Source organism: Chiroxiphia lanceolata, chromosome 1 (genome assembly GCF_009829145.1).
Source record: "Chiroxiphia lanceolata isolate bChiLan1 chromosome 1, bChiLan1.pri, whole genome shotgun sequence".
Classification (NCBI taxonomy): Eukaryota; Metazoa; Chordata; class Aves; order Passeriformes; family Pipridae; genus Chiroxiphia; species Chiroxiphia lanceolata.
In genome coordinates this window covers 30,127,796-30,143,328 of record NC_045637.1, presented here as the reverse complement: position 1 = coordinate 30,143,328, position 15,533 = coordinate 30,127,796, and the positions used below count along the sequence as shown (strand labels likewise).

At 37.6% G+C, this 15,533-nt stretch overlaps 1 protein-coding gene across 1 annotated transcript in view; it reads right to left on the bottom strand.

Moving 5' to 3' along the window:
- The window catches only part of MRPS28 (mitochondrial ribosomal protein S28), a 78,595-nt gene that overhangs the window by 55,876 nt on the left and 7,186 nt on the right, over positions 1-15,533 (bottom strand). Inside the window, exon 2 of the mRNA XM_032681766.1 lies at positions 6,632-6,813. Coding sequence (XP_032537657.1) covers positions 6,632-6,813 — 182 coding nt within the window. The remainder of the gene's footprint in view (positions 1-6,631; positions 6,814-15,533) is intronic.

Below are 15,533 nucleotides of genomic sequence, written 5' to 3'. Positions count from 1 at the left end.
TCGTTTTATACTTCAGAAAAGTGTGTGTGCACATTTCGTTTTATACTTCAGCAAATTTGAGCAGGTCATAATTATTCAACAATTCAAAAATCATAATACAGTCTAAGTTCATCTTTCAAAATGCAGGGGAATTTTGCCCTCCAATAAGCAGGTGCTTAGCTGACAGGTAGGACAACTTGGAAGCCAAGGAGGATGAGGAAAGAGCATGGAAGTATGAAGGTTGCTTTGATTTCAGATAGCTATTTAGTATTACAAATGTCAGCAATATGGCACTGATAGATGTAAACCATCTGACATTACAGGCACAAAGGAAATCACTGTCATATAAACTTACAAATTCTCCCAAGTTGCTTACTTACGTCACTACTTTTTTTTTTGACAGGTAAGAAATACTTTCCAAAACAAACAAACAAACAAACAAACAACAACAACAAAAAATCAGAGCTGATTACAAGAGAAAAGAGAAAATGTTGTGTGAAAGGACAGGTAACTATTGATGTTGACTAAATAAGACTATATACATAAGTATTTTAGTAAGTTTTGTAATTTCTGCTTTCATTATGTATAAATGAGCAAAAATTATAAAACTTTCCAAAAGTATTAATAGAAGGTACATATTATATACTGCTGCAATACAGCCACCTCTAAAACCTGGTGACTGCTTAAGACACAACAGAACTGCAAACTCTAACAGTTCAGTGGTAAAATATTGGTAAAAAGCTGAGCAATAATATGTAAGCTAAAAAAGACTTACTAACTTCTATAATACTGAATAGATATAATAATATAAAACTGTAATTAGTTAGAAATCTATGTTATATTTACATTGGAAATATATATTAACAATCAGTATTGAAAACAATAATACGGAGAATGAACCTGAAAGGAGTGCAAATATTTAGCAATGGAGCACATGAATGAGGCAATGGCAGAAAATGATGATGGAAGGAAGGAAGATAACACATTCCCTGTAAGAAACTGGTTACACATTTTCTCCATTTTCTTATAAGAGTTTTTCTACTGTTAGGTTATTACTAGACAGACTGGTAAGAAAAAGATTGACTTGCTGGGAATGAAAACCTAACAGAAGGGAAGCAGGGAAGTAGGAGAGCACCAATTTAATGCCAATGAGCTACCAGCAACAATTTGAACACACAGAGAGAATGAGAAAATTCTACTAGTGTAGTTACTGTGTTCATGGGAATGAGCTTACTGAAAGTGGGAGTTAAAAAAATATTCCTCAGAGGACCTTGAGCCTTTTCTACGCAAGACTACGTCACAAAAATCAGAAGCAATTTTGGACACTAACCCAGTATCACGTGCATTTCATCAGTAACTTCAACATGCATTTATAATTTAAAAAAAAAAAATCACTAAGTGTCTATAGGTTTCCAGTCTCTTTCTTATGACCTGTTTTCTTCTGCATCAGCACAAGTTTGAAAACTGTCCTTGTCAAAGCACCATTTACTGTATTACTTGTACTGCTGGTTAGCAATTACTTTCTTTCCCCTCAAGAATTACGCATTACACATAAATGCTATTTTGCTGGCAAAAGACAGCAAGAAGGAAGTAGACCACTGTAAAAACAAACATGTACAACTAAAACCAGCATTACTACAGCAAGATATGTTTCCTCTATATATCACATTACCTCTTTTTTTTAGCAGTAATGGTTCCATCAACATTCAAAGCTTGACATGAAAGCTGTAGGATGTGCCAGGCTGCCAGAGCAGCACTACTGCAGTCAGCAGCAGTACAGGACAGGGAAGAAATACACACTCTAAGGAAACCATCATTAAGTCTCTCCACTGCCACCAGATACGTATCCTGTAGTGGCCCATACTACTTCTCAGAGATTTTGCTCCCAGTTAGTCACAGACACCAGGCTGAACATTAATTTTATGCCTGTGATTCCTCTGGCAAAGAAAGTAAAGGCCTTGGGGATGGGAGCTGGATGCTGGGTCTCTCTATCAGTCCAGCACCCTGACATTTGTCTGGTCTCCATTTAATTTTGAAGGAAAGTTAGAAAGGTTATGTCTTCAACATCATCTCTCCAAACCTTTCCAGAGTAATCTTGCACCATGACATACGTAACAGTCAGGAAAACAAGGGTTCAGCAAGCAAAGAGTGCATTTACCACACCGACATCTTTCCTTGTGCAGGTACCTTTGCCACATACCCAGAGCAAGATGCTTTGTGTGAGGCAGCTCAGGCTGGCTGAGATGCACTCAGTGTTGAAGAAACATATTCACGTGGCATCAAAATGGAGTAGTTAATTCCAAACTCACCCTCCAGGGTAACACACAGGGACTTTGTTTACTACACAAACTGGAACTAAACCAAAAGGTGTCTTATTGAAATCCTTCCCCCTGAACAGCGTTTCTCTCCATGGACCTCTATTTCTTTTTTTACAAGTTCTTTTATGTCAGTATCAATTAAATTTAAGACTGTCTTAATAAAATGAATATGCTAGAAATCAACCAGCCTTATTCATATTACCTAATCTAAAAAGATATATTATTTTAAATTGGATTCCCTTCTGCCCTTATCTACAAAATATTTTAAAAATAGAACAAAGAGAAGAATTTAAAATGTTTCCCAAATAAAATTCACCTTGGCAGTCATTCAAACAGAGTAAATATTTTGATACAATTTGCAGAAACAGCATTAGGTAATATTTTATGATGCTCATTAAGCTGTCACGTTCTAAATCACAGTCGGCATCAAATGATTTCTTCCCTTCTCTACTATTTAAGTTTGGCAAATACACACTGTATAAAAGGTGTCAAGTAAAATTGCCACAGGATATACTGGAAATCCCTGCACCAGCTGCATACTCAAGCATAAAGGAAGTATCTTTCTGATCCTACAGCCTGATAATACTGGAGTTGCTGGAGGGTTACAGCAGTCTTTGAAAATAAAGCTCCATTACACTGGCATGGAGAGGTGCAGTTTAATCCTCTTTGGAAGCTGGTCCTGCAATCCTACATTTTAGAAAATTGCTGAAAGCCATTGTGCTTTTGATGGGAATTGGTCATTAAGAGTACAGGTGCGGACCATGCAAGAGGCAGTGTCAGCACAGTTCCTTCCCGTATTTTCTGCTTCTTAGGAATTCCATCTGATAATGGCAGAAGCAGGTTGTAACAGCACCTTTTTGCCGTGGATTAAGTTGTTGCTCATTTGGAGATATAAGACAGATACCTTCTTCTTTAGGACTTCATTTCCTCTGCATGTTAAAAGAAAGAAAAAAATATACCAGTTTCTTCCCATAGCTGCAAAGGAACCTTACTTTCCTACAGATACTTTTTCATTTGTATAAACTTTGGATACTTAACAGAATTGCTATGCTCTTGGCATAAAATGCAAATTTAATACAGCATTTAAGTCAAACTGTATCAAGAAACATGTTCTTACTAATTATAGTATATCTTTAATAAGTCCAGCATCTATTACATGCAATTTTGAACTTGTAATGGCAATAAATACTCCTGACACATGAAATAAATCCAAAATAAAACACTGCTGAAATTTGTAATCAAATACACTCTTGCCTGACCCCAGTGAAATTTTACCAACAATATGCTTCATCTCTAACTAAGCTGATGTATTCTTCCAGTATCAATACCACCAATACTGATAGCAATTCTATAAAACAGCTTTCCCAAAGAAGGAAAACAATCAATGAGAAACAAACAAAAATGGCTAGCAGATTCTTCAAATGCTTATTCAGTTTAAATTTTGCATCAGTACTGTTCTAAGGTTTCTTTTACTTAAAGTTTGTGGTGGTTTGTTTGTTTGTTGTTTGTTTTAAAGGTTGACATTTCTTTTAGTAGAACTGATGGAAAAAATGTATTTATGGAGCTACTTTAAATTTTCCAAGTGAGGGACACCTTTTTTCATAGTCACGTTTTTACTCAAGACAGTCTTTAGGGTGGAATCCTTTTTTATGGCCACATGGTGGTAGCACACCAGGGTCTTTCATGTGGACATTCCAAGAAATCACAACTGTTAGGAATCAGACTGAGCAGTTTAAGATAACAAGTTTTACAGACAAGAACCTCTTGCAGACTTTTTGATGCTTTTCAAGTAACCTGTAGCACTTTCAAAGAGCACAGGACATCATATAAGAGAAAGAAAATTTTATTACAGTATCATGAAAATAGTTGACTTCTGGTGAGAAAAAAGCAAAATGACCAAGGAAATATCAAAAGCACATGTCCTCACAAGATACTTCCTTACATAAATGGCAAGAGAGGGTTTTTTTCCTCTAAAAATGTTAAACTAATATTTTGGAGGTGTTGCCAAAAACCTGAAAAGACAGTACAATAAAACTGAAAATCAGTATCGGAATACGGGTACTAAAGAGCCACGTTCAAGACTGACTTCACAAAAATGGTATCATGAATTTCCATGTCTGAAGATTAAATCTGGTTCTTCCGTCCTGAACTGATGGTCTCCAAAAAATCATCTGTTATCTGTAAATTAAAATGCCTGTTCTTCTCCTTGGCACTAACAATAAACATTTTGCAAGCAAAACAGTAAACGGTTCTACTGGTTACATGCATGTACAATATGGTGATACAGTCACTTTTGTCAGCAAGTGAATTAACAGAAATAACAGTAACAAAAACGTTACTGCAGTCACCAGTGTAAACTGGCACAGATCTAAATACACACTGCAAATTCTACCCAGTTACTTTCAAGCTTTGGTAGAAGATACTCTAGTTTGACCTTTATGCTGGTGATCAAAAGCAGCTATTGCCTTCCAAACGCACCAAAGTGTGCACCAAGAGACTCTAAGGAGCAGATGAAGCCTCATTCAAACAATCAGAAGCCACCTCACAATTGCAGGTCTTGATTCTCATGGGGGACTTCAAATGTCCTTAGGTCTGCTCAAGCAAAAACAAACACAGAGGGAGGGAGCAACCAGAGCGAGTGCCCTGGTGACCTTTTCTTACCAGCGGTGCCAGACAGCCCAAGCAGGGCAGGTCTTCTGCTGGACACGTTCACTCACGGGCAGGTAAGAGCTGCTTGGGCACATCGTAGCTGATGCCAGCCTCAGCTGCAGTGACCACCAATGAGAGCTTAAACACCGAAGGAAAGTGAGAAAGGCAAGTGGCAGAAGAGAGATGTGGGCTTCAGAACAGTAGACTTTGGACTATTCAGGGAAGAGAAGAAGCTGTCCCGACGTGATAAAGTGCCCAGAAGTCACTGACTATAAGGACAAACTCCTCAATGCTCTAGAAGGGTCCTTCCTAAGGTGCAGAAGTTGAGCAGGCCTGGCAGAAGGCTCCTGCAGCTGAATAGGGAGCTTCAGTTTGAACTCTACCACAAAACCAAAATGAATGGTCATAGATTGAGATTAATATAGAAGAACTCCTCAGGCATGCAAGAATGGCCTTGAGAAAGGCAAAGCTCATCTCAATTTAGCATTAACGAGATGCAAAGAGCAAAAAGGGTTTCATCAGTACAGCAGCAGCAAAAGACTAAGAAAATCTTCATCTGCTGCCAAATTTGACAGGCAAAAAGGACTCAGTTCATCCTGGGATATCAATCACACTTGCTTTGAAAGTCACAGACCTGTCAAAAAAAGGAAGTTGAGTACAAAAATGCTCTGATAAAATACTATCACAGATTTGCACACAAACGTGCAATTATTTTTGTTAAATCTCTTTCTGTTAAATCAGCTATTTCAGAACTGATTATAACGGGAATTGTATTTAATGTTTTAGAACCAGTGATGTTGCAGATCAATAAAGATGCTCCTCCTCTCTCAGGGAAAAAAGAGGGAAAAGAGATGGACTAAAATATTCTGATGCTATGAATGCAAAAATATGGTATTTTGCCTACGTATTAAAAACTAGGTGCTAAAGTAACCTGCAGACAAATTAAATAGACAAGAGATCTTTGAAAAACATATAATCATAACATGCTAAAGACAGTCAAGAAAGTTTATAAATACTATTTCCACTAGGATTCATTGCTTCCTTATCTTTTAGCTCTCTAACTACTGTATTCTCGAGTGTAGCTGTTCTAGTTCCACCACAGTTGTTCTACCTCAGGACACAGTGAAACTTTATGCCAAAATCTATATAAAGTCACCTGCTACAATATGGAATATTTGACCACATTAGCACTGATCATCTGCTATGAACCATATTATCACAAATAACATGCAAACTCCCCAATAGGTCACCTCATGTTTACATATTTAGCATAGATAGCTCCTGCCTAAGAAGCAATTTACATGGGATTAAAGTTCCACATCCACAAAACTCACAAGGATTTCAATAAACAGTGCTTGTTTTAACAACTCTGATGATAATTATTTCTCTTTTCTTCAGTGACAAAACACCCAGTAACTTCCTTTGACCATCATAAGTTGGAATAATGTAGATAACGATAAAGCAAATGTGCAAAGGAACCTCCATTCCAGACAATGATGTCTGAGCTACACAGATCTGTTTGTGATCATACTTTCATTCTGCACAATATGTTATCTTCCACAGTTTAAACCACAAGATTCATACAATCTATCTAAGCTCAGTCCAGAACGGTCAAGTCCCTTTGGCTAAGCATTTCACTGTGTTATTCACATATGTTAATCACCTACCGTAACTTTATTACTTACTTTCCATCAACTTCTGGTCTTTTGCACACACAGTGAAACTTGCCACCAAAATCTATATAAAGATCATCTTCTACAATATGGAATATTTGACCAATAGCAATTTTATCTTTGGCAGGCCCCATCTGAATTAAAGGAGAGCGTCTCAACATGGATGCAAAGGATTCTGGTTTTTCTGAAGAAACCTACAGACAAATAAGAAAAAAAAGAAAAAGCATTTCACAAAATGTGCTATCCGAAGGAGGAATTAAATAAAACTTGTAACACACAAAAAGGCTTGATTCATTGAATAACAAGTAAAGATTTCATGTGTATGGTACATTTTTAGCAAGACTTCTAAGGAGGGATCTCGTACATTTCTCCATCTCCGAACATTTTACACATTAAAGGTAAAGCTTTTATTAATTGAGTAATAGAAAAACATCACACTGTGCATCTCCTGGAAACATCGGCAAGTTCTACTATTGGTTAAGTAAGTTAATTTAAAAATGCATTCCAAATGTAGGAGATGCTCCTGAAAAGAACATTTCACATCTCTTTGTTATCTCCTCTGTGAAAACCAAACCAGAATTAGTACTTTGCAGCTATTCATGCAACTATTTAAAAATTAATAATACTTAAATCATTATTTTAAAGAACAAAACCATTTTGCCAAGGCAGCAAAAGCAGAAAGCATGCCCAGGACTAATCTAATAAATGAAAGAAAAAAAAATTTGAACCATCACTTCTTTCATTTTTCACTCTACAAAATCAAAGTAACTAAATAAACAAAATGCCAGTTTCTTCTCACAGAGCTTTGAGAAAATGGGAGAACATAAATTCCTCCTGCTATTCTTCATGGAGAAAGAGATCTCTGTTCTGTGACCTGAGAAAGCTGACTATCATAGGCTTCCCACTGAATGCCAGGTGAAAACATCCAGTTATATCAAAGTGAGACTCAATCTCACATATACTTTCCCTGATAAACTACATTTGACCACTTTTTAAGATTACTGCCTTTGAAAAGCAATAATAAGAAAAACCTTCTGCTAGTAACAAATGAAATGGGAGAAGCATTTTGGAAGCAATACCTACCTGAAGGTGAATCTAAGGAAATCATATTATAGATGGCTAAACAGATGGAAAAAATTACAGCCTATTAATTTTTCCCCACATTTAGCAGTAATTAACTGATAATAATTACTTTGTGCAAGATTTCAAACTATTTTGGAACCAGCAGAAGAGCTAAACTGAACAAAATAATCAAGCAAGTGATCTGCTGGCTTCAGCAACACACTTTCCCATTGATTACTTCAAGCAGATGCTGAAAATCCACCTATACTTTACATGAACAGAGAATAATGCCATCATTTTCCACTTGTACATTTGGAAACTTTTATTCTTGGGGAAGTCAAAACATGAGACAGTTTTGAATTCCAGCTCTGCTGGAAGGCACAAATAGCACGAATTTTCTGATGGAACATAGCCTCAGGAATCATAAGTTGGAGATCTGACACCTGGTAAATTTGCTGCTTCAGAAACAGGAACTGTTAAATGTGGCATCCCAAGGACAAGGGCTGGACAATGTGCAACACGCACACACACCACAGAAAGAGCATCTGGCAGTGGTAAACCACAACAGAGCAGTAGGACTTTACACAGGAAAGCTAATATCAGATAAGGTTCCAAACATAGGATTGTTTGAATTTCACAATGCAGTCTGAATTCAAATACATGAAAATTAATTATACAGGATGCATTTGTAAGTGCTCCAAGAAAAAAAAATACAACACAGTGGAAACGGTAAGAGGAAGTATTTAAATTTGATTTATCATATTAATTAAGGGGGCAGTAGAAAACTTTAAATCAATGTATAAATTGTAAGCTAGAAGAAAACATTTCAACATTCACATCCCCCTCAAAATGACTCTGTCTGGGAAGGAGTTTACAAATCAATCATCATATTGAAATACCAAAACCTGTTTCAAGGGAAACTAAGGTACAATAAAGTGCAAATTCAGTGGTCTACCACTGAAGGGCAAAGGTAAGAATATGGCAGCAACATATAAACTCCTGATGACAAGGACTACTATCATTTCATCCCATAATATTTTCCGTTATCCCTCAATGCAAGGCAAACTAATACAAAAATCAGTCTTAAAAAAAACCCAAACAACAAAAATAACAAAAAAACCCTCACCACATACAGAGCAGGCAAGTGACATCGTTTGTAGGATATATATGGACAAACACATAGACAAACTTTATTTGGACATTTCAACAGGAGATGAGGAAGTCCACCTATGGTTTCAACTAATTTAATGAATGCTACTGAAATCAGGCACTACAAATGAACTGCCTTTTCCTACACGTACATTATCTGGAAAAAGCCTGAGCTACTAAAGAGGATCAAGAGAATTGAGTTTGGTTTGAAGGAGATTTTCCTAAGTTATCTGCAAAGATGGCATTAGTAATGGCCATTGAGCAACACTGAGATTTCTTTGCTAAGCAATTAATACAATTCAAAGTAAATTCCTTCATCTCTTGGCAGTTACACCCGTGAAATGGCATTCACCTCATTCATGTTCTCTTCATACAATGGCACACTGGGTAGGCTCTGTACACTTAAAAAACTTCACAAGCAGCAACTATTTATCTCCACATCATGAAGATGAGTACACTAATATCCTGTGGATGTCCTGTTTTCATCACCTAAAAATGGTCCATTCTAGTTAATACCAACCCTCTCCTTTATTTCCCTGACAGGAAAAAATACAGATACAAAATTCTCCCATGTGCAAACTTGCCTGTGAAATAATCTCTGCACAGAACACACAAGTGCTATCTTTACACACTGACAGATGTGCTCATTTCTTATTAGAACTCAGATTTAAGTAAAATACAGATGTTAAAGTACAAAGAAATCCTCTGCCATTCTTCATTGTGGAAAATTTTCCAAGAAGCTATTGGGAATCGGTTTGAATTCTATCACAGGCCTACAAGTCTGCAGTGTTCTCTATTCTGCGTCCTGGAGAGGAACTTCTCAAGAGCACAAACAGCTAATTTACATATACAAGAATCCTCAAGAGACGCCATTAGTTACTGCCATCAAGGACTATTTTGTGGACAGTCTAGAAACAGAGTGAGACAAAATGCAGTATTTTCTCCAGTTTTCTGCATAACCTAAAGGAGATCTCATTAAACAGCAATTTATCTCAAGCATTTAATGACATTTTGAGTGCTTTCCTCTACGATTTCTAAATCTCCTTAACTGGATTCTCCACAGTAGCATTACAGAAAAACAGTATGGCCAGTCTTCGCGGACGAAGATTTGGGAAAGGTCTTTACCCTTCGAGCCTGCGCAGTGGATTTTTTAGGTGAGACACAGTGTGCGCTGAGCTGAGCCCACCCTTTAATCCTAAGGTTCATCTGCCGGGGCCGAGCAAGCTTGGACAGTGGCAGTGAGGTCCTCAGGACATAGGTTTGTTTAGAGTGACCTTCTCTTAGATGGATGGCCTTACAGGGCTGACGAGCTCCATCTGCCCGGGGGACTTCTCTGACCGGGAATCGAACCCGGGCCGCGGCGGTGAAAGCGCCGCATCCTAACCACTAGACCACCAGGGGGCCCCACAGAAAAACAGTAAGACTGTATAATAAAGGGTTAACATACTTTATTAAGCACTCTACTTCTCTGGTTCTCAAGGAGAGTTGACCCCACAGTTCTGATAGATAATGCACAGATAATATGTCAAGTTGCAAAAACTAGAGAATATTACAAAATTCAGAAGCACAAATGGCATATTCTTTTCAAGTACCTGAAGTATAAAGGCTTTTTTCACCTCCTCCTTCTTAGATGCCTAACTCATTTGATTTTCCAATTTCTGGGTTTCAAAGTTTTTCACAAATATTTGGACACCTTTCTGCACGCATAGTTCAATAAAAAGCAACAGCTCTTTCAATAACGGAACTCCAAGATGATACATATTAACCAGAGAGTGGGAAAAGTCAAAGATTTAAACCCCAGTAAGATCCAAGCAAAAGAAGTAACTCCAGTAGAGGAATGTAACATACTATTTCTGGAGCAAAGCCTATGACTGTACAAGCAGGGAGGTCCTTTCCCACCCACTGAGCAAAATATCTGAAAACCCAGGCTTGGTGCCTTCTGTTTGCTTGCAAAGGCAAGTAGCATGCATGCTGGAATGTGAGATGTATGGATGAGACACGGAGAAGAAATGGGAGATTGGTAATCTGATTGCTACAATTAAGGGGTGAGTGACATAAACATCAAGCAGCATACAAAGAACACAACCCTCTATAACTGTCAAATTTTGTTTTCCTCAGCACTGTTTTCCATAGTTAGAAAGATTTTTCTGCCCAAAGAAACTGTTTAGTTACATAAAACAACAAAATGGAAAAAACGATTTGCAGTAACAGGTTAGTAGGATATCACAATAGCTAAAGGCCCCAACAGCTTGAATACCAAAAAGAGGACTGGAAAAGGCCCTGAACAACCTGAACCAAGTTTGTCCTGCAAGGGGTCTGAACAGATCAACTCCTGAGACAACACGTACTATTTCACTTAGGAAAGACAACTTGGAGCCTGCTAGAAAGAATATTAAACCAAACCCCAATATATTAAGCTACCCACTGAACAAGTATAAATTGATAAGGCACTTATTTCAACAAGCAACCTCAGAAATTTCGCTATGTTCTTCCAGTCCAGCAGACCTTAATTTTCCATACCTTTGAACTACTAGAAGTGTGCACTGTTGCTTAAATATGAACCTAAATCCCATGAATTTCTTAAGTGTCGCAGGCATTACTAGGGTAGCGGCTCATAATGATTCATGCAGCTTATTCTTCCTCTCTAGGGTACTTCTACTACTTTTTACTCAAATCGAAACTCCATTGTGCAGAAGAATATCACCTTAAAGACACCAGGACCAACTCTGACAATGTACCGCAAAATGTGACATCCATCAGTTGATGGCCTTTCACCCAGAAGCAGCACAACAGGCATAGCCAACTCAAAAACTCTCCTGAATTCATCAAAGAACAATCATCAAGCTTTGTTTTCGCCAATAAGGTCTCCTTGCACACTTAAGTTCTCCCAAGAAACAATGCTGAAGACTCAGGAGGAGCACTATGAGCACTGACATATGACTACAGCAACTGAAATTTCAACATACAAGCATGCAAGCAATTACAGCTTCAAGTGCTTTCTCGAGGTGCTGCCTTCTTTTTATACATTAAACTATTTGGTCTAATGCTGATAACTCTTTATTGAGAAGTTCCATGTATTTTATTCTGGTCTCAGAATATAATCACTCAAATTTTAGCCCTCATGCCTTTAACTCATCGCTGAGATGGACAGCTCTCAGTCTCCCCTCAACCAAATAAGTTCAAGTACCTTATCTACCTTTAACTTTGAACATGTTCATAACATTGTGCCTAGCGGTAATCAGGGATTTTATTGCCTCAATAAACATTACTAACTACAGTATTATACAACCTACTCCTTCAAAGAAGGCTTGTGCCTACCATTATTTTTTCACAAGCTACAGGTCTGCAGGCCAGGAGCTCACTTACTTCCTTATTATCAACAGATGTGTAAACAATAAAGAGGAACAAAATACTTGTACTTGCAATATACTGCATATGACTTGCTTATATTTTGTAGTACTTGGAGGAACAGGTTGCCCAGAGAACCTGTGGATGCCCCATCCCTGGAAGTGTTCAAGGTCAGGATGGATGAGGCTCTGAGCAATCTGGTCTAGTGGAAGGTGTCTCTGCTCACGGCAGGGGGGTTGGATCTAGCTGATCTTTAAGGTCACTTCCAACTAGGCCATTCTATGATTATATGAAATCAGAAATCTAAGATGAAATATGAATCAGGAGCATCACTTGGACTTTAATATGAACAGTAATGCAGAGACAGGAACCGTCTCTTCTCCATCTCTATTCTACTATTTGACAAACATTTGTAAAAAGTACCAAATTACTTGTTAAGCTCTTATTTGCCAACAGCAATTCATTTCATATGGCATTACAGGAGGACAGTTTGCAAATTGCTAGCTAATAAACGCCATTCACATATGGAGAACACAAACCACAGACATCAGCATGATGCTCCAGTGACTCAAAGATGTCTAAGGCTATTTTGGAATTTTTTTGAAAGCTGATGTTTAATTCTGCACTATGTACCAAGGCAAATTTTAAAATGCTGTTATTTAAAAACTCCTAATGTTTACGGCTAGAACAAGACAGGTGAAACTATGAACATAGTAGAAAACAGGAAAACTATATTAGAGCTGTCTAAGAATAAACTAGGACATAGGATTTAGCCAGCATACCGTAACTAAATACAACAGCCATAAAATTCACCTACTAAGGCTCGTAAGCAACAGAACATCATCCCACTTACAGCACAGTTATAGCCAAAGACTTGGTTTGGTTATAACTAGAGTTATAATTTTTAAAGTCCACTGTTTGGCATTTATTCCCCCCCAGAATATAGCTCTTTTTCCTCCCTGCTTAGTAGCCTGAGGCTTTGTCTCATTAAAAAAAAAAAAATCTATATCAAACAACTGAAGTTTATGCTGTTTCCCCACAGATTCAGTTTACAACCCAAAGTGGGCAACCACAGACACAAGGAAGATCTCTTCAGTTTCCTTTAAACAAGAGACTTTTCCATTTTATTTCATACAAACAGATTAAAGCGAAGAACTAATTTAAACTTCTTGTTAACAAAAGGTTTTGAAGATTAAATATTGAACAAAGCTGAAAAAAAGCAAACAGAAAAGCATAAAATGAGGATTCGTGATTCAAAGCAGTAATTTAGGGAAAAATCTAATATTAATGACTGCAAATTCACAAAGAAGAGCTCTGAAAGCAATCAAGGAGAAAACTGGAAGCCTCCCTGCTAGTAAGCAAGAATATACTTATAAAAAGGTTCCTATGAATCACTTTCTATGGAAAGATTGTTACAAGGCCAAATTTCTATAAAGACAGCACTTGCACACTAGGTTACATTATGATAACCTGAATTCTATAAGGGAATTATTTTAGTTATAACTAATCTAATATGAATTATTTAACATCTACAGGCCAGTAGAAGAAATATCAGTATAACTAAAAGTTCCAGCAGACACCATATTCCTCCATTTCTGTCCACTTTGAGTATGACTTGAAGTGCACCCTCAACGGCAACAAACTCCAAATTATATAGTTTGGGAATAAATATAAGTAGTGTCTGTACCCATCTTTTTAAAGGTAAGTTTTGAAGAAAGCAGTCAAGAGGAGAAGAAAACACAACCACTTTTCAATACATGGCACTACAAAACTTGTGTTCAAGAACACAGTGTGCACTACAAGTTTTTCCTCCAAATCTTTAAAATTTGGATGGGAAAAAACCTCAGATTTTATGAATGGCAAAAACAAGGGAAACAGCTCTTTTTTGCCTAGAAGAGGATGAGGGAAATTGAATGCTGTATTTTCATTCTTATCTTTACTAAATTTTTATTTACTTTCAAAAACTTTGTGTACTCCAGAGATACTTCCCATCACTATCTTAAAACTACAAGCTTCCCTAAAGAACTACCAGAAAGCAATGCAAACTTCTGCTGTTTCAACCAAAAGAGGAACATCCATACATTCTCTTCAGCACAGTGAAGAAATGTGGTTTCATTTTAGAAAGCAAACGAAATAAAACTCCTCAGTCAAAAAGGATGGAAGTAAAAAACTGAAATTAGGCATTTAAGCATCCCTTGATGAGAAGCGGTAACTAAGTGTTTCGATAAAGCACCATTTTAACTTCACTCTAGATATTAGGATTTTTGGTGACTAATTTACTGTCCAAGCATAACAGTACTTTGTAAAGACCTCTTCATGAACATTCTTTCTTTTTTAATACTTTAGGATTAGGCTTTAAGGAGCACAGGTACAGAAGCTAAGGTCTCTCCCCTCTCGCTGCCAACTTGAAGGTAAAATCTGGTAGTGACTGCTGCAAACAATGGGCTAGAAGTCTCAGTGTCCCAGCATATCTGGGAGTACAATCTGACAATATTTGAAACCTTAGTTCTTAGTTGTAAACTGGCAGACGTAAAGCTGCTCTTGCCAATCCATTTGAAATCAGCTGAGCTATAAGCCCTGGAATATGAAGAATATCCTACTTTATTTATGAATTTAGTCCAAAGTAAACTATCATAATACTAAAAAAAAGCCTCCAGGAAATCCCATTTAGATAGCTACATTAAATGGATATCCAAGCTGCCCTCTAAAGACAGAAAACACCAAAAGTAACACTAGAATAGAAACTCTGATGTTGCTTTCTTACACACACATGTTACGATTGACACTTTTTTCACAGAACAGTTTGGGCTGGAACAGACCTTAAAGATCATGCAGCCCTAACCCTTCCCACCATGGACAGGGACACCTTCCACTAGACCAGCTTGTTCAGAGCCCTGTCCAATCTGGCCTTGAACACTTCCAGGGATGGGGTATCCACAGCTTCCTGTTCAGTGCCTCACCACCATCATCATTCTTCCTTTTGTCCAACCTAGATCTACCCTCTTTCAGTTTAAAACCATTGCCCCTTATCCCATCACTACGGGCTCTAGTAATAAAGATTGAGACTTTTTACAAGCCCTCTAAATGTTGAAAGAACACAACAAGGTCTTCCTGGAGCCTTCTCTTCTCCAGGCTCGTCTTCATAGGAGAGGTGTTCCAGCCCTCTGATCATATTTGTGGCCTTCCCTGGACACGCTCTGCATTCCAGCTACTGAGGACCCCATAACCAGATGGAGTACTCCAGGCAGGGTCTCATGACAGCAGAGGGTACTTCTCTACTTTGAAGTCCACAAATCTATCTGAAAGACAAGCTTTCTGGGGTAAATCTCTGGCTGAAGATTTGGCTTGGCTACAG